Raw genomic sequence first — 20,621 nt, 5'->3', positions numbered from 1 at the left:
CTGGTCCTCACTGACCCTTTAAAGGCACTTGGTTGTCAGAGGACTCCTGTAGGATTAGAGGTCTAAGATAAGAAGGTAAGAAAATCCATGCTGAGTTAGACCAAAGTCCAAGTCCTTCCTCTAGTTCCACAATCCTCGCTACAAAAACCTAATTCATGCCACTCATACCACTGTTTGACTCTACAGCTAGGGCCCTCTGTACACACTACCCTCGCAGGTGCAAACAGAAGTAGAACATTATACTACAAAGGACAGAATACATACCACACTATGAAAGACATCTTACATTTCAATAAGCAGTGTATTAACGACTTTGAGGAACTGTTCAAGAAGAAACAGCAACAAATTGAACAGCATGTAAACATGCGCCAGTATTATGAAACAGTCAACCTAACACAAAGCCATAACCAAAGGAATGATAGTTACACAGGAAGACACGCAGTATACTTGCTTCACAGAAACTGGAACCAAGACGGCTGAATTTACAGAAAAAGTCAAAAGTTAGGATTTGATTCGTAAAAAAAGGTAAGAAGGGTTTGGTCCCAGGGTAAATGCAACAATACACTCCAGGGGTGTACATTACAGCATTTCAAAATAGTTGTTGAATAAGACAAACCAACATTAAGATTCCTACCTGCTCCTACATATACTGCACAGTCCAATGCATGCCCCGTGTGTGTATTCTTGCTTACAAAAATCATTTACAAATTTTACATTAAGCACTGTATCCTTTTTTTAAACAATTTACAAATATTTATATTTAAAATATTTCATATACCACCTATAGCTGTGATTAACTTTCCAGGTGACATACACCATCCAAAACTATGCTGGAGAGGAAAAGCCCCAAACCCTTTACAGATAAAACAAACAAAAAAAAAAAAACAACTTTATTTTACAAATTTAAAAACATAAATATCTACAGACATTTTAAATACCAGGTTATAAACAAACATTTTCAATCACTTAACATAAGCTTGTTAAAACTGCATAACTTCCTTCTGTGCATCGTTTTTCCTCTCGTTCTCCTGTCAATAAGAGCTTTGTATATTAAAACAGAGGAGATGGGCATTATTCTTATCTTAAAGCATTTATAAACCATAAAAATTCAGCTTAGAATATGATCTGGTTAAAACAGGATCCAAATGTCTGGGACATGAAACAAATAAAAGGTCACATACTAATTTATTTTTCATTTACCCACACCTAAAAATATGGATTTGTGCATTTTTATCTGCCCAGCAGCTGGCCATTTTAGGGGGATATGCAACAGTTGAGTTCTGATCCAAAAGACTCCCTCATTATGGAAGCTGAAGTAGAGGAACATTAGGCTAGAATCATTATTTCATTTCTGTTTTATAAAAATTATTTCAGGTTGCATTTCAAGCTAAACTTGTTTCTAGGTTGCTGGCATTAAAAATGTTAACTTTCAAAACTAAGCTTCAAGGATGGCAGCAGTCACAAGACATGGGCAAGGAAAACAGCACAGAACCAGAAAATAAAAACAGCCAGCACCCAGATTGCAACACACAGTTTGGCCACCACAACTAACAAAATGGCACAAAGAACTTTGACCCGTTCTGAAAACATTTACAACTTCAAAAAAGGTTTTTCTTGATATTTCCATTATCACCAAAGCACTGTTTCAGTGCCATGGCAATATACAGAATACAAATAAAGCTAAGGTAGGAAGTTCAATATTCCTGTATAAACACTAAAAAGCTTCCTATAATCCAGAAGCACAAGTGGGATCAGATGACCTGATCCTAGAATTGTATATTAAGAGTTCAGCTCTGGGAAGGATCTGAAAACCCTTAAAAAAATGACACTTAAATATATAATTTTAAAAACCCAGTGATGTATATACATTTTTGCTGCTAGTACTGAAAAGGTGATAAAGCACCCTGCTGACAAGTGGAGATTTAAATATAAACTCATATAGCAAATCTCACTTTGGAAATAAATGGAAAATTCTGAGTCCTCCTACCAGAACTTGCAGTTAATAGCTGCCTGAGAGAAGCTCCTTACAGGTTAAATAAAAGCAATGTTCTGGCAGTCTCATCCAGATGATCACTGCTGCCCATTGTTGATGAGTGACAAAATGCTCATTTTCTCCTCAGCCTCTTCACTTGATTTGGGAGCCACACCAGTACCAAGACCATAAAGTCGCCCACAGTATTTCGCATCATCAATATGATCCTCAAAAAACAGCTGAGGAAAAATAAAATATATCTTTAAACATACTGCTTCATAGGGCAACTAAATAATTTTAAGAAGCAAAGAAGGAACCTGGCCATCAACCAGATCACACAGGGGCTCTTAATACACAAGGTAAAAATTGCAGTTACTGTGGCTTAATGTGGGATTTTACTGGACGGCAGCTGCAAATTTAGTGTAGCAAGCCGTAGGGGACGTTCCATCTTTTTTTATTGTAGGTTGTGTGTTAGCGTTCAGATTAACGTGCTGAACCTGTTCCCAGATAACACAGAAGCACTTTGTGCCTCCTACTTAGGTGACAGTAAGTGGTCCTGCGTTAACTCTGCATTAAGCAGTTAGGGGCAGATCTAAAGCAAACGCCGGCGCTAGAGGCTGTTAGCACCGTACTAGCGCCAGCGTTTGCTATCGCCCCATGATCAGAACCCTCGAGCGCGTGAAACAACGAGCTCGAGGGCTCTTACCGCAAGTAGCATGCAAATGCATGCTAAACGGGGCTTAACGCATTCATCCCCAATGATCAGCGACCAGCGCGCCAAAGATTGGGTCACTGGCCACTACAAACCCTACGCCAGGCTCCAGGTGAGCCCTGTCCAGCATGCAAGCTGGCAGGCCCCCATTCCCCCCAACAACGCAAAGCACCCCCCCCCCCCCCCAATGACAGGGGACTGGAGGTCCGGCGGACCTCCGGTCCCCCCCCCCCCCGACGATCCCACCCCCCCCCCCCCCCACAGGTTCAGGGAGGGCTGGAGATCCGGTGGGTCTCCAGCCCTCCCCAAACCCCCAGAAAAAAAAAAAGACTCCCTGATGGTCCAGTGGCTGCCGGTCAACCCCTCCCAGCGAGCAACAGGGGTGGGAGTTTCTCCCTTATATGGTGTGTAGCCCCGCCCAGCACATCCCAGGATGCACTGGGCAGGGCGCCGCCATTTTGCAGTATTGAAGGAAGAGGAGGGAGGCAGGCTGCAACTAAGGGGGGCTGGGAGGGGGTTCGGGGTTATTTTTACCAGGGATTCGGCAGCAGACAACTCGGAGTTGGGGTGGGCTGGAGGTCCCCCCACCCCTGCTCGCTGGTGGGGAGGGGGCGGCGACCACTGGCCCACCAGGGAGTCTTTTTCTGGGGGGGCTGGAGACCCACCTCTAGCCCTCGTTGCTCGGGGCAGGGATAGTCAGGGCCTGGTGGTCCCATGGACTTCCAAGCCCCTGTGTTTGACAGGTTTGGGATTTTGACAGCCCAGACCTGTCAAACAAGTGCAGGAGTCACCCACACTTCTACCCCATGATCAGAGATAATTGCGCTGCTTAAATTTACATGCATTCCTTGTCATCAAGCAGATGAAGCCATTACGTATGGGTTATGTCCATCAACCAGCAGGGGAGATAGAGAGCACTCAAACTTTCACAGTGCCCTCTTGGCCAGCTAGCTCCACTGCCTCTTCAGTATTCTCTATCTCCCCTAGCAGGGTGGCTGCAGCTTGTTCGAGCTCCAGAAAAATCTGCCGGGAGGTGGTTCCTGGCTTGCCAGTTGTTAACCGGGGTGTTGGAGGCTATAGCAGCTTCACTTTAAAGGCACATAGGTTAGCCCTTTCCCTGCCTTACCCATACCTCTGTGGATGTGGACATATTGCCTTGCTTTCCCTGTCCTTACCCACCAACAGTGGATACAGGCATATAGGTTCGCCCTTTCCCTGCCTTTCCCACTCATCTGAGCCTCCGGAGTCTTCAATACCTCTGCTTTCCTCACAGCTTTAAAAAAAAAAAAAGAACAGAGGTTTTTGACCTGATTTTCAGCAGGATCGTAGTTGTACACTAGATCCATTGAGGTAAGAGTGTTTTCCAACTCCTCCGGGGTGGGCCCGCGATCGGGGCGATTTTGGTGCGAAACCGCCATTTTGGATTTTACCGCCGTTTTTTCGGCGATGGCTGCGGACAATGTAAAGCGCTGTTCCACTTGTGGCAAGCGCAAATCAGCAGCAGGGCTCTGTAAATCGTGCTGTACTGGCGTAGGAGCCGGCCCGAGCATGGCGAGCGATGTTTCTTCCCACTCTGAGCTGGCAGCGGGCGCCATTTTGCTTACACCGCATGGCGCGGCCTCTGTGGACACGGAGAGACCTGAGCTGGGTGGGGCACCTCGAGATGAGGTTATTTCAGGAGTGGCTGGCACCGGACAGGATTTGGGTGCCCAGGGTGAGATTTTCTCCCCGGATTTTGTGCTTTTGCTGCATAAAGCATACATGATGAAAAGAGCCCTTCCTCAGGGGTCGCCTGAGGCTCCTCTGATTGTGCCCCCCCCCCCCCCCGATGGAATCTGGCCTGGGACTGCCCAGTGAGGCTTTTTTCCCGGATGCTTGGCCTAAAGATAAGCGCAGAAGGGTTAATTCCCCTTCATATTGTGGTGCACCTTCCCCCCCCCCCCCCCTCCACGTGGTCGGGGTGTGAGGATTCGGAGAACTCTGACAGACGTTCTTGGTCTGAGGAACCAGAGTCAGGTGCGGATTTACCACAGGATCTGGATGATCCCTCCGCAGTGAGGATTTTCCACCGTGATGAGCTGCCAGCGCTTATTTCAGATACCCTGAAGGCCCTCTCGATTGAAGATCCTGACAGTGGCATGGCCTCCTCGGGTAATCCCAGGATGGCTAGTACCAAGAAAGCTGCTCGGGCCTTCCCTTTGCATGACTCCATCCTAGAGCTTGTTTCGGCTCAGTGGGCTGACCCCGAGGGACCTTTGAGCGTTTCCAGGGCTATGGGGCAGTTATACCCTCTGTGTGAGGGGCATTTGGCTCGTTTTCAAATGCCTTCAGTGGATGCCCTAGTCACTGCGGTGACAAAGAGAACTACCCTCCCTGTTCAAGGAGGTGTTGTCCTGAAGGATGTTCAAGACCGTAGGCTGGAAACAGCATTGAAACGGTCTTTTGAAATTGCAGGTCTCACTGTTCGGGCGTCTGCATGCAGCTGTTATGCTGTTAGAGCCTGCCTAGCTTGGCTGCAACAGGCAGTGGCTCAGCCCGGAGATGGAGCGGAGCCCTTCTTGGATGTGGCTCTGCGGATGGAGGTGGCCTTGTCCTTTCTGGCTGATGCCCTTTATGACCTTGTCAGAGCTTCGGCTAAACAAATGGCAGTAGCAGTGGCGGCTCGCCGTCGTCTGTGGCTACGACACTGGGCAGCGGACATGGCCTCTAAGCAAAGGTTGGTGAAGTTGCCTTTTCAAGGACTTCTCCTATTTGGTGAGGAGTTGGAGAAAATTGTGAAAGGCCTGGGTGATCCAAAACCCCAGCGCTTGCCCGAAGATAGGCAGAGGCCTTCCTCTAAGGGCCAGGCGGTCCACTCCTCGTACAGACCTCGCTTCCGTGAAGCTAGAAGGTACCGCCCGGGGCGTTCTGCTGGGTTCACTTCACGTGCCCGTGGTCAGCAGAGGAACTCCTTTCGCTCGGACAAGCGTTCCGCAGCCGGTGGCTCAAGACCAGGAGTTCAGGGGTGACCCTCTCAATGATGGTGCGCCGGCCCTCTCCTCGATGCCTGTCATCGGAGGACGGCTTTACCTCTTTGCCGAGGAGTGGGCCAAGATTTCCTCAGATCAGTGGGTTCTGGACCTGATCAGAGATGGATACAGAATAGAATTCAACGCCCCAGTAAGAGACGTATTTGTGGAGTCCCAATGCGGTTCTGCCATCAAACGGGCGGCGGTGGAGGTTCCGCGAAAAGGTGGGTCCTTTCGCCCTATTCTGGACTTAAAAAAAGTGAACAAGTCCCTGAGAGTGCGGCATTTCCACATGGAATCTCTGCGCTCCGTCATTGCGGTGGTACAGCCAGGAGAGTTTCTCACGTCTCTAGACCTGAAAGAAGCTTACTTGCACATACCGATTTGGCCCCCGCACCAGAAGTTTCTGAGGTTTGCGGTGTTGGGAAAGCATTTCCAGTTCAGGGCCTTGCCTTTTGGTCTCGCTACAGCTCCCCGAACCTTTTCGAAGGTAATGGTGGTAGTAGCTGCTTTTCTCAGGCGAGAGGGTATCAGGGTTCACCCGTACCTAGACGACTGGCTCATCAGAGCAGACTCTGCAACAGAGAGCTTACAAGCTACAGCCAGAGTGGTCTCAGTACTGCAATCTCTAGGCTGGGTCATCAATATGGCCAAAAGTCACCTGACCCCTTCTCAATCTCTAGAATTTTTGGGGGCCAGGTTCGACACAGTCTCGGGCTACGTGTTCCTACCCGAGCTAAGGCGGTGCAAGCTTCAGAATCAGGTCCGTCTGCTCCTGAGGATGCCCCGCCCGCGAGCTTGGGACATTCTCCAGCTGCTGGGATCGATGACAGCCACGATGGAAGTGGTACCCTGGGCGAGAGCGCACCTGAGACCTCTACAGTATTCCCTACTCCGGAGATGGTCTCCTATTTCTCAGGATTACCAATGCAGACTTACTTGGCTCCCTGCGGCCCGACTCAGCATGGAGTGGTGGCTCTCGGACAGCATGCTGCGGCGAGGAATGCCGCTGACGCTCCCCGTTTGGTGCCTAGTGGTAACAGATGCCAGCCTGAAGGGCTGGGGCGCACATTGCAAGGGGAAGCATGCCCAGGGTCTATGGACACCCGAGGAGTCGGAGTGGTCCATCAACCGTCTAGAGTTGAAAGCTGTGTTTCAGGCGCTTCTGGCCTTTCAAGTGACCCTGGAAGGATTGGCTGTCAGAGTGATGTCGGACAACACGACAACGGTGGCCTATATAAATCGACAAGGCGGAACAAGGTGCAGAGCACTAGCCGCGCAGGCCGAACTGATTTGCCACTGGGCCGAGCTGCATCTTCAGTGTCTGTCGGCAGCTCATATTGCAGGTCAGAGTAATTGCAGGCCGATTATCTGAGCAGGCATCAGATCGATCCAGCAGAATGGAATCTGGCAGATGAAGTATTCCTGCAGATCTGTGCCAAATGGGGCAAGCCCGTGATGGATCTAATGGCGACAAGTGCCAATACCAAAGTCCCGTGCTTCTTCAGCAGACGGAGAGATCCTCGCTCGGCGGGGTTGGATGCCTTGGCTCAACCCTGGCCTCCGGGCCTACTTTATGTGTTTCCCCCATGGCCCTTGATAGGGCGCCTGCTCTTGCGGATTCGGCTGCACCCAGAAGTGGTCCTCATTGCCCCAGATTGGTCGAGACCTTGGTATGCAGACCTCCGACAGATGCTCCTGGAGGCTCCTCTGCCGTTACCTCTGGTACCGAACCTGTTGACTCAGGGACCGGTAGCCATGGAGGACGCCGGCCGCTTTGGTCTTACGGCATGGCTATTGAGAGGGCGCAATTGAGGGATAAAGGTTATTCCAATAAAGTTATTTCTACTCTCCTGCAAGCCCGCAAGCGGTCCACTTCCGTGGCTTATGCCAGGATTTGGTGCCTGTTTGAGTCTTGGTGTGCTTCCAGAGCCATTGCTCCAATGCGGGCTCCTGTCTCGCCGATTCTGGACTTTTTGCAGGAAGGTGTACAAAAAGGCTTGGCCTATAATTCCCTGCGGGTGCAGGTGGCAGCGTTGGCCTCCCTTCGTGGTAAGGTGGAAGGCGTGTCTTTGGCTGCTCACCCAGATGTGGCACGGTTTCTTAGAGGGGTGCTTCGGCTCCGACCTCCAGTGCGAGCACCCTGTCCAGCTTGGAACCTGGGGCTAGTTTTGAAAACCCTGCAGGCATCTCCTTTTGAGCCGCTTCGGCGAGCATCGGAGAAAGATTTGACACTGAAGGCCGTTTTTCTGGTGGTCATTACCTCGGCGAGACGGGTGTCAGAGCTCCAGGCGCTGTCCTGTAGAGACCCATTTCTGCAATTTTCAGAGTCCGGAGTCACGGTTCAGACCGTGCCTTCCTTTATGCCTAAGGTGGTTTCAGCCTTTCACCTAAACCAGCCTATTTTCTTGCCCTCTTTTTCAGAGGAAGAGTTTCCAGAATCTTTTGGGCAGCTGCACCTTTTGGATGTGCGCAGGACTCTGCTGCAGTATCTGCGAGTTACTAACTCTTTCAGGACTTCTGATCATCTGTTTGTTTTGCTATCCGGTTCTCGCAGAGGGTCTCCAGCGTCTAAAGCCACTATTGCCCGCTGGCTCAAAGAAACTATCTTTTCAGCTTATCTGCTGGCCGGCAGGGTTCCGCCTGTAGCCTTTAAGGCACATTCTACTAGAGCGATTTCTTCCTCTTGGGCTGAAACTGGAGCACTCTCTCTTCAAGAGATATGCAGTGCAGCAACATGGGCTTCTAAGCTCTCCTTTGCCCGACATTACAGGCTGGATGTGGCTGCCAGGAGGGATGCGCATTTTGGTGCACAAGTGCTAGCGCGTGGTGTGGCTTGTTCCCACCCTATCTAGGGGTTGCTTTGTTACATCCCATACGTAATGGCTTCATCTGCTTGATGACAAGGAAGGGAAAATTAGGTTCTTACCTTGGTAATTTTCTTTCCTTTAGTCATAGCAGATGAAGCCATGAGCCCTCCCTGTATGATTGTCTGTATGCTGTGAATCTGTTTTTCAGGTTCTGTTCTAATTTCCTGAAGTTCCTTCCTTGGGAGAAAGTTGGAAAACAATCTTCAGGATTCATGTTCAGTTTAAATTTAGGAGGATGTGTTCATTCCCTCCAGTGTGTTGGGAGGATGTGTGATTCCCTCCAGGAGGCGCGTGTGTTCCCCTCCAGTTCTATAAATAGGAGGATGAGTTCATTCCCTCCAGTGTGTTGGGAGGATGTGTGATTCCCTCCACTTATACAATAAGGAGGATGAGTTTATTCCCTCCAGGAGGATGTGCATTCCCTCCTTTATGAGTTCATGCCCTTGTGATGGGCCATCGTTCGCTGTGAGGAAAGCTCTTGTGATTCCCATTGCGGTTTGCCATACTGCTTTGGAAGCTTCAAATACTGAAGAGGCAGTGGAGCTAGCTGACCAAGAGGGCACTGTGAAAGTTTGAGTGCTCCCTATCTCCCCTGCTGGTTGATGGACATAACCCATACGTAATGGCTTCATCTGCTATGACTAAAGGAAAGAAAATTACCAAGGTAAGAACCTAATTTTCCCTTATGTCTGATCATCGGTGCGGTAAAGCCCCCCGCTGTTCCAGCGCTATTTGGAACAGCACAGGGCTTTTGATCATGAGGGTATCAATGCACTGCACTTGCCCACAGGCTAACTGCCAAACACCTTCCATGCCCACTCTCCACCCATACCACACGCCCCCCCCCCCCAACATAAAATACACTTAACACCTGGTTTACTGTGTGCTGTGAAAATACTGCCAAGCCCCTTAACACAGCTCTGCGCTAGCAGTTAATACAGCATAAAATGGAACCTAACCCACGGATTCTATGTAGCATGACAAATTGCGCGCACACTTCCAGTCGTATTCTGGATTTGCGCGTGCAATTTAATTACCCAGTGCCGATAATTGACAATTTACAAGCAATTATTGATACTAATTGGCATTAATTAGAATTTACACACACAACTCACTAAGCATATTCTGTAAAGTGGTGTGCGTGCAGCTAAAAAGTGGGCATGGAAAGGGTAGGTCATGGGCGTTCTGAAAAATTACATGCAGGGTTATAGAATACACCTGCTCTGCACCTAACTTAGGCACCGGTATTTACACCAAGTTTTACTTGGCGTAAATGGATGCGCCTGGAGTTAGCCACAGTCATGGCCGCTAGGCATATTCTATAAACTGTGTGTAGATTTAGGCACGATTTATAGAATACGCCTAGGCAGAAATTTTTTGGCTCCAATTTCTCATGTACCATATATAGAATCCAGTCCTAAGTGCTCACCACAGTTAGTAAAATGGCCCCAGACTTAGCTAAACAGACTTCACCACACTGCTAAGGGCTGCAGTAATGACACCGTAACTCAAGAGGTGAAAATTAAAAAGTTCCATCCTTTTTGCTGAGGGGGGAAAAAAGTTACCATTAAAAAAATAATAAAATTCACAAATGCTGTATAAGATTTTATATGCTGCCACATCTTATAATTATGACAAACACCAATCATCTGCTATTGAATCGCAGTAGTCAGCATTTAACAAAAATGCCAGCCACCACAGTTAAAATGAAACTGGATATTCAGTGCCAGCACCCGAAACCACCTGATGCTGAATACCTAGTTTCAGCAACCATGTAATGGCTGCACACAAGAATCTCAGAAAAGGTACAATACAAAAACAAAAAGTGGGAGATGGATAAAGGCTCAAACACACAATGGGACTTTAAAATAAAACAATGTTTTAAAAAATGCTTTAACATGACACACTAATTTCTCCATTAATGCGTGAGCACTTACTGACACCTACCTTCTAGGCAGTAAGGGCTTATGTGCTAACCATGCACTAATCGGTTAGTGTGCAGTGATATAGCTGCGCTAACCAATTAGCACAGTACACGCCTACTCTCCATCCCCAGAGCTAAAAAATAAAATCTATTTTTTTTAGCGAGCAGGAAGTGTGCGCCAATCCCTGCCATAGAGCTATTCACCCTGCCGTAAGCATGGTTTCGTGCTTACCGCAGCTTACTAAAAGGGCCCCTAAGTTCTGAATCTAGAAGCTAAAATGGAAAAGGATGACTTGAATTTAGTGGCAGTCGCACAAGAGCTGGTTCATGGAGAATCATGAATCGAATATAGTAACTCCAGGCTATATCTATTCAGATGGTAGGAAAAAGGGAAGGAGTGGCAATATATAAATTAAACAAATATTAAAGCACCAGAATTGCAGGGCTTGTATGGCGAGGAGATACTGTGGGATTAATCTGGAAAGAGGGACTGGAACAATATACAGAAATGCACAGTGAGTTAGAGACATTCACAATATAGGTATGAAAAGGGAAGGGGTTCTACTAATAGGTGATTTCAATATGCCAGATGTTGGTTGGGACATCTCTGCTGTGGTGTCAGAAGTAGAGAGATCCTGGATTCTGTACAGCGGTAACTGTTCTGGCAAGGTAAAATAAGTCTTTATCTGATCATTTTCTTTATCTGATAATTTCCATTAGTCCCAACAGATCACAGACTTGTGGGTTATGTCCCTCTGCCAGCAGGTGGAGATAGAGAGAACGTCAGGTTCACTATATGTGGTCATGTTGTTGCTACTCAAGCAGTGTCAAATAGAAAAACTTCACCATCCCAAATATCCCCTGCCTCCAGCCACTCAGGTAAGCCCTGCCATTGCAAGAGGAAAAGAAATGCAGCTCTTAACAAGCAGACCCATTCACTTGGGTCCGGCCAACACAACTATCAACTCTTCGAACAGACGAACTGTAACTGTGCAACTGTAAAAGAATAGAAAAAAAGCTTCCGAACAATATTACAGGTGGGCCTCTGGATTGATCTGTTGGGCAGGTAAGGACTAATTTTACCTTCCATAGCGTCCCACAGATCAATCCATGGGATGTAAATAAGCAGTCCTCATACAGGGCGGAATACTGACACCCCAGCCAAGAGAACAGAAGCCCCAAATGCGGCATCCCCGCGTGCCACTACATCCAGGCGATAATGTTTCACAAAAGTATGTACCGAAGACCAAGTCACAGATCTCCTCCAAGGAGCCCAAACATGACTCAGCGCCTGAAGTTGCCTGCGCCCTGGTGGAATGTGTGCAAGACCACATTGAGATTCCAGGCTGGGACAACCGGAAAACGTGGAGGGTGCAAATGGTTCACTCCCTGAAGAAATCGTACAACGTCCAAATGGGACACCGAGGACCCCTGAAGGTGTCTCTGAAAACAAGCCAAAGCAAACACCTGAACTTTCAAAGAGCTCAAAGACAGAGATTTATCGCGTCCATTCTGCAAAAAGGCAATGATGGCTGACGTTGAAGCTGAGAATTCCAACAGGCCCGCTGCCGAGCACCAGTCCTCAAATGTTTGCCAGACGCAGGCGTACACTGTTTCTGCGCCTGAAGCATGGTGGTAATCACCCGATCCGGATAACCCTTCTTTCTCAATCTTGCCCTCTCAAGAGCCAAGCCGTAAGATCAAAGGGGTAGGGATCCTCCATGGCTATTGGCCGTTGCCACAGCAGGCCGTGTCGGGCTGGCAGCAGCAGAGGGCTGTCAATTCGCATACCAGGGATGCTTCGGCCAATCCGGGGCCACCAGAATCACCCTCCCAGGATGCCTGACAATGCGTCTCAAATCCTGCCCACCATGGGCCACAGGGAAAACATGTAGAGAAGGAGCCAAGGCTGAAGTAATGCATCGATGCCCTGTGACCCTGGATCCCTGTCCCTTCTGAAGAAGTGGGGTACCTTCACATTGCTTTCCCGCGCCAAAAGATTGAGAGCTGGGGTGTCCCCCCCCCTCCCCAGCGCTCCATAAGCACAAATACCTGGCTTGAAAGATCCTACGCCCCTGAGTCCAGCGCATAGTGACTGAGAAAGTCTGCCTCGCTGTTCAAGGACCCTACAATGTGTACTGCTGATAGGAGTGGTAGGTGCCATTCCATCCAGAGGCAAAGCAGCGAAGCCTCCTTCGCCAGAGAGGTCCTGGTGCCCCCCTGCTTGTTGGCATATGCCACTGCCGTCGCATTCTCTGAACGCACCCATACCGGCCGTCCCTGAATCAACGGCTGAAGTTCTGAGAGTGCCAGGCGAATCGCCTGTAGTTCCAGCCGGTTAATAGACCATGAGGCCTCCACCGGGGAACAAAGCCGCTGAGCCATAGCACTCAGGCAATGTGCCATCCACCCTGACAGGCTGGCAGCTGTAGTCACTACCACACAATCCGGGGTGGCTTTGGGCATCCCCAAGTGGAGACTCTCTAGGCGCAACCATGGCTAACCTCGCATGGAGCGCCCAAGAGATACGAGCCGAATAGTCCTCCAAAAAGGGCAGCCAGTGGCTGAGAAGGGAAAGATGGAGAGCTCTCATGTGACTCCGGGCCCACAGAACAACATCCAACGTGGATGCCATGGAGCCTAAGACTTGTACATAGTCCCATGCTCTGGAGGCAGACATCCGCAGTTGCCTCTCCATTTGGATCTGGATCTTTATCTGCCGTGCCTCCAGGAGGGGCACCGTGCCCGCCCAAGTGTTGAACAGCACCCCCAAGTACTCCAGAGACTGTGAGGGGATCAATCTGCTTTTGGGATGATTGACAAGCCATCCCAGAGACCTCAGAAGACTGACCACCCACTCCTCTGCTTGCACACTTTGACGGCTAAATCACCCAATCGTCTAAGTATGAGTGTACCTGCACTCCCTCCTTTCAGAGGAAGGACGCGACCACCACCATCATCTTGGAAAATGTTCTGGGTGATGTCGCCAGGCCGAAAGGCACAGCTTGAAACAAAGTGCTGACCCAGAACCACAAAGCGGAGGAAGCGCTGGTGAGAAGGCCAAATGGGAATGTGCAAATAGGCCACCTTGAGGTTGACAGATGTCAGGTACTCCCCTGGCTGCACCGCTGCAATGACCAAATGCAGGGTTTCCATCCAAAAATGCCTGACTCGCAGTGCTTTGTTCACACCCTTTAGGTCTAGCACCAGATGGGAGGACTCACCCTTTTTGGGCACCACGAAGTAAATGGAATAGCGTCTGAGTCTGAGCTCCAACGGCAGCACGGGTGACACCGCCCCGAGGCTGCCTAAGGTCGTGAAAGTCTCTTGAACTACTACCACTTTGGCAGTGGCCTTGCACAGAGACTCTATAAACAAGTCTGCCAGAGGCCTAGAAAATTCAAGTCTGTATCTGTCCCAGATAACCTCCAAGACCCATTCGTCTGAAGTAACCCTGGCCCATTCCCCCAGAAAACGGGACAGCCATCCCCCTATAACAGCAAGGAATGGAAAAGGGCCCCATCACTGAGACCTGGCAGCCGGCGTTGGTCGAGCGGAAGGTCCACCTGCACGGCGATCTCCATGAAAGGGCTGCCATTTCTGTTGGAAACGAGGCTTGGGAAAGGAGCCAGAACACCCTGGCCGATACCGCTTCCCCTCTCTGAAACGAGCACGGGAGGACCCGGAGTGGAAGCCAGCTTTAGGCTTATCTTCTCGAAGATGTCGCCCTTTCGAGTCCCCCAGATCCTTAATTTTCTCCAGATCATCTCCAAAAAGAAACTTACCCCTGAAGGGCAATCATGCCAGGCGAGATTTGGAAGCAGCGTCCGCTGCCCCAATGACTCAGCCACAGGCAGCCGTCACAGCCAAACAGACCTCCTTGCCTAAAGCCCAGAGAAGAAGGTAAAGGAAATGCGCCAAATAAGCAAGCCCAGCCTCCAGAGAGGGCAAAGAACTAACCAGGTCGTCCAGAGAAGATGATTTCTGTACCCAAGAGAGGCATGCTCAGACCGCATACGACCTGCAAACAGATGCCTGTAGCTAAACATCCTAGGTGGCCATTTAGTCCCCAACATAATAGACGGAACAGCCACAGCTGCCACTGCAACAGCCGTGTCCAGATATTCAAGACCTCAAGGGTGCGAAACTCCCATTTCCTAAAAAGCCTCGCTGTTGTAGGGTCGTTGCGCCTGTCCGGCAGAACTCCATCAGCGTCAAGCGGGAGCCACGTGAGAATTGGCCATCATTTGACTCTGATGCCACAGAGGCCTCATCCATGTCCCATGTACCCTCAACACACAGCCCCTTCAGCAAAAGCAGAGGTGGTGGACCGAGGTCCCCTGAGCCTCCGAGGGAACAGTAAGGGCCTAGGCCCTCCCAGGTGCTTTAGTATGAAGGCTCTGTGCATTAACAGCACAAGTTCTGGGGAAAAGGAAGTGTCATCCAACTCCTGGCCAGGCATGTCCCCTGAAGTGGGAACAGACTGCCCCAGGTCAGCTCCATGTACAACATCTGCCACAGCTAAAGACGCTGGCACCTGCGGGGGAGGGGCAAAACGTGCCCTGCAACAGGAAAGCATCCGCTCCTCCTGAAGCAGCAGCTCTGAACAGCTGCAAAGGGATCCCCTCCACCGGCACGCTGACCCAGCCGGCGCACACAACAAAAACAAGAAAATGGCGCCCACTGAAAGGTGCAGAGGCCAGAGGCGTCCCCCATTACTGGCTCCGATGCCTCCATCGGCATGGTGTCAACAGGACCCCGCGCGCATGCCCAACAAGATCTATACGCTGCTCTCTGGCTTCACTGTTTCCAATGGTGTCGCTATAACGGGCCAAGCCCATCTCCAGCCAGCCCCTGCCAACGAGCTAACTTGCAGCTGAGGACTCACGCGGGTGTCCAACTTAAAACTGCTTACCGGCACTGCTTGCTGTGAGCTGCTGTTTCTTACCCTGCTGGGTTTTTTTTTTTTCTCCTGGAGGCAGAGAAAAAGCACAGCCAAATCAGAAGAATAAACCCAGGCAAGCGACGGGGCAGGGGGACAGCGGAGGAGGAAAGGGAGGGATCTGGCCCTACCAGGTGTACCCTTCTCACTACAGTAGGGAGACCTCAACCCCAAGAAAGGCTCAACTCGGCCCACGGGACAGGCCAGGAGCCTATCAATGCAGAACTGCAAATTTATGACCTTCTACTTTTTAGACAGAGATAACTTCTGAGGTTCACTATATGTGGTCATGTGCAGCCACCATCACCTCAGTATTCTCGCTATCTCCACCTGCTGGAATAAGGACATACATAACCCACAAGTCTCTGGATTGATCTGTGGGATGCTATGAAAGTGGTAATTGAACACACTGGACCTGGAGCTTATGAATGGGGATAGCGGTTCTAATGTCATAGAGCAGAGGTGGGCAACCTGCAAGCCAAATGTGGCCCGCCACTGAATTTTAGGCAGCCCCTTGAGACCACAGGACATATACACAGAAAACAACATTAACCAGAGTTTTGGTGATTGTAAATAATGTATTTCACAAATATTTTCAACAGCCATTCAAGCAGATTTCTTAATTTTTAGCTAGATTTCTACTTATTTAAATCATAGAAAGTCTATGGAGCTCTGTGTACTAGAAATAGTACTGACATTCATGCAGTCCTCTGTGTATAAGGGCTGCCCTCCCCTATTATAGTAGGTGATCTAGAATCCAGTGATCGCTAGTAGATGTGGTGGTTTAGTGTTAGGACATGGGTAAAGATGGTATGTTCAAAAGGTCCTAGGGAATAAGACAATGCTAATAATTACACAAACTAAGTCTGTACCAAATATGCATATTTCCCAAGTAGTACCCCAAATACATTATACGTATTCAACCAAATAGTGATTTAAATTTGAATACAAAAAATCCAGGGCTCTACTGTGCTATATCCTACTGAAATAAAACACTTGATTTCTGATTTGCATTGCTTCTTTTATTATTTGTTATGTTAAAGCTCAATGCCCATTATTTATATTCGGCCAAATAGTAAAATATGCTATTCAGTACAGCTGTAAGCCTGCTGTAAATAACATCCATTCCCCCTACTGCAGCAGCTTGCTGCAATATGCTAGCCAACAATGTGAAGAGGAATACTACGACTGCAGTTCACTGTTATAAAGCCAAGTAATGGCTGACACATTTATTCTGGAAGAACAGAATCCTTGAGAGTACAGAATATAGACTAACATCATTTTAAAACATTGGTGTTTTTGACCTACAATTAGGAATTGACGTTATGGGCAATCTACAGCGCTTTGTGAGTTTTTTTTTTTCCACTCTAAAGTCTTTTCCTCATAGAATTTATTGTTTAAAAGAACACTATATAATAAGAATTTAGTATACCAAATATAAGGCTTACAACCAGTGGTGTGCTGGGAAATTTTTAACAACAGGCTCTCTCTCCAGTCCAGGTGTAGCCACCAGCCCTGCAATTTGGGGGTGGGGGGAGGAGCATATTCCTCTCTCCATCCCCACCCCATGCAGGCACGCTAGGCAAACCTTTGCTGGCAGGGATACTGAGACCCACCAGCCAAATAAACGGACCGCTGCCTCTCCCCACTGCTTGTTTCTGGCTCTGAGCAACATGGCGGGACTTCGTGAATATTCGGTACAGCCCTAGTGGGTACTGCTTCTTTGTGCAATCTTCAAAATATTTCCATCTGAAAACTATTTTAAGGACTACAGCTAACAAGCACCAACTGGGTTTACACCAGTGCAGGCGGCTGGCAAACTGCCCTCTAAAAGCATAATTAAATATCATAAATACTGTACTTGAACAAACCTTCTAATCCCCTAAACATCATGCAGTCTTCTAAGCACAAATCATGCAGTACATCACATGACTCCAGTGATATACACACATTTCAAAAGTAAATAACTTCAACCGAGTGCATCCAATTTTTTTTTCTAAATTTCCATCTTCCATAATTTCAGACAGCGGATGTACAGCAAGACCCAAAGCAGTCCAAAACAAGTAAAATCAGAAACACAGTTTATACCTAATAGTTCAACCGCCCTTAGGATTCACCTTTGGGTTTAAAAAGCAAAACCATGTGCATGTGAAGTTCGGATAAACAAATTAAAACGAAGTTTAAAACAAATGCCCATAATATGTAATACATGTTGTAGCAATAATGAAACGATGGAATATTCACACAGCAGGCAGCCTGAGGAAACAAATTTCCACTGAACATAATTAACTATGTATGAACTTGGCGGTTAATAGTGTGCTGAACTGGACAATGTTGGCACATTCAGGGCCCTGTTTATTAAGCAGCGTTATAGGCACGTTAACGTTTAACGCGCGTTAACCATGTATGTGCCTACAATATCCCTATAGGCACCTACATGGTTAGTGCGTGCGCTAAAAACACTAACGCACCTTAAACAGGGCCCTTAGACCGATGCTGGACAGAACTTTTGCATGAAGGAAGCCCTTCCCTCATTATGCAATACCTCTCTGTGAAACAGTATTAATAAAAAAAGGAAAGTGCATTTTTATATTATACTACTGCGATCCACAAAAGGAGCAAGTTCCCACAGCCACCTTTGATATAGGAACAGGAAAAAAAAATGAAAATGCTCTCAGGTTTCAACCTAATTCATGTTTAATGTGGGACACAAAAATGTAAGTATATACATAGAATCTCTGAATGTTGAGCACCTGATTTTCATAGCATTATGTCTATTTTAGTGGCCCTTTTACCAGGAGAGAAAAAAAAATCTCTGCATGAATGTAGCAGTGCTAGGGTGTCCCTATAATCAGCCCTTACAAATAACACACCGATTACAATTTATAACAAACTACTACTCTACCTATGAAAAGTTATTCCGTTATTATACCTCTTCTATGTACATCTGTATGCTCCACAAGCTGGCATGTTTAAAAATATAAGTGAGATTAAATAAAAATGCCACCAACAATAAAGGACGACAACATGGGTGCAGCAGCTCATAGGTTTGTTTACTTTGAGTGTACGCAGAATGACAGCTACATGGGGAAGGGGAAACAGAGACCTACCTAATTGGCTTCAACTTTTTAACCGCATCCAATCTTCTGTTTTTATCCAACATCCTTGCTCCCCATGCGATGCAGCGCCTCTTCTTGACAAAATTAACTTTTTTTTTTAAGCAGTGCCAGCCAGCCCGGCACTGTCAGAAAAAGCAGGCTGCTTCACCAATCCTGGGGGCCTTCCTTCAGCCTGTCCTGCCCATTCCTGAATCAGTCAAGTCCTTCAAAAGATTTGTTGACTATTACTTGTTACTGAATAAATTAGTAAGTATTTGCTCTCTTGCGATACTTTCAGACTGCCACTATTTTAGCCTGAAACCAGCAAACTGCAGCCGCCCTTCCTGCTTAACTTACACATCCACTTTTTTTTATGAAGACTGAGGATTAGCATCCCCTCTCAAATGGTATTTCAACTGCATCAGAATCAATGCTTATCAGGGCACAAAATGTTAGAACTCCTTGCCGAAGTCAATTAGGAGTCTGTGATTCTCTGAGGACAAGCAGGCTTATAATTCTCAAAGGTGGGTAACGCGGGTCCGTTTTACAGGTCCGGAGCTTGTAACATGCTTTAAAATAGGTCTTTGAGCGCAAGACGCGCTCCATTGCGTATGCGAAAGTACCTTCCAAACCTGCTGTGAGAGTGCAGGACCAGCAGTGGTAGAATCTGCGCTCAAAAGGACAATAAGTTCTAGGGGCTGTGCTTAGGCGCCCCCTGGTAGAGAAGCTAGAACCCTGGATTCTTTTGGCCGGAAGATGTATCAAGCCTCCATGCTCATCACCCATATCCAATCATACCAGCTCTACACAATTCTGTATTTACAGTCCTTGGTGCACAGTATGTCTGATTTAGCAGACTCTCTCCCACCAGAGCAGGCTGAATCTGTTCACCAGCTGGTCAAGCAGCAGAATGTGTGTCATAAGTTCTTGACCAGGGGTGCCTATGATATCTCATGGCAGCACGTCTCTGACTTGGACCCAGCAGTTCAGCAGAGATTGGCGGATGCCACGTGCCAGGGGGATAATCTTTTTGGAGAGAATTTGAGGAGGTTGCTGACATCAAGAAGATTACACCATCAATTCTTTCTCCTGCTGGGCGCCTTCTACACCTGCCCCCTCATTACCCGCAGAGGCATAGGCACACCCCTTCTTCTTGCCAGCCTCAGCAGGCTCAGCCCCAACATTCTCGTCAACAGCATGCAACTAAGGCCCAGACAGCTCCCCATCAAAGCAGGGGGCGAGCTTTTGACTGGCTCCAGCAGAGCACAGCCACTGTAAAAATGACCATCCTGGACGACTTGCCAGTCAGGGAGAGGATTACGTTTTACCAAGAAAGGTGGCCCCTTGTAACCTCCGACCGGTGGGTTCTTCAAATAGTCTGCCTCTGTTATGCCCTGCATTGGCTACAGAAACCACCAGATTGCCCACTGAGAGCACATCACTTCAGTTCTCAGCACAAGAAGGTACTTGCACAGGAACTCTCCACCCTTCTCAAAGCCCGTGCGATTCAACCCGTTCCACCAGGGGAAGAAGGGAAGGGATATTCCAAGTACTTCCTTGTGCAAAAGAAAACGGAGGGGGGGGGGGCGTCCCATTGTAGACCTAAGGGGTCTGAACAAATTCATGGTGGAAGAAAAGCTCAGGATGGTTTCCATAGGCACCCTGCTTCAGGAAAACAATTGGCTATGCTTCTGGACTTAAAGGATGCTTATATGCATATCCCAATACTTCCAGCTCACAGGAAGTATATTTGATTTCAGCTGGGGACAGGTCACTGTCAGTACCCTTTTGGCCTCGCATTTCCTCACAGGGTTTCACACAGACTGGGAGTCCATGTGTACCCCTATATCTCGATGACTGGCTGGTGAACAGCATGTCGCTGGATGCTGCTCAGGAGTCCATGCAGAGGACTATTCAGGTGTTAGAACTACTAGGGTTCATTCTAAACTACCCAAAGTCTCATCTGCTCCTGTCCAGTGATTGGAGTTCACTGGAGCCCTGCTCGACATTCAGCTGGCTCGAATTTTCTTCCTGTGGCGTGGGCAGATGCTCGACACCCTCACCACTAGAGTACAAGCAGCTCGGCAGGTAGCAG

The 20,621-nt window shown here is 48.3% G+C and overlaps 1 protein-coding gene across 2 annotated transcripts in view; it reads right to left on the bottom strand.

Moving 5' to 3' along the window:
• Nucleotides 1-282: 282 nt before the first annotated feature.
• Nucleotides 283-20,621, bottom strand: part of CNOT8 (CCR4-NOT transcription complex subunit 8) — a 104,922-nt gene continuing 84,583 nt past the window's right edge. For both annotated transcript variants that reach the window (XM_030211886.1, XM_030211887.1), the window contains one exon: nt 283-2,211. In XM_030211886.1, coding sequence (XP_030067746.1) covers nt 2,071-2,211 — 141 coding nt within the window. In that variant the 3' untranslated portion in view covers nt 283-2,070. The remainder of the gene's footprint in view (nt 2,212-20,621) is intronic.

Source organism: Microcaecilia unicolor, chromosome 8, assembly GCF_901765095.1.
Source record: "Microcaecilia unicolor chromosome 8, aMicUni1.1, whole genome shotgun sequence".
NCBI lineage: Eukaryota > Metazoa > Chordata > Amphibia > Gymnophiona > Siphonopidae > Microcaecilia > Microcaecilia unicolor.
Note: the sequence above shows the minus strand (reverse complement) of the source record. Positions and strands in the feature narration are given on the sequence as shown.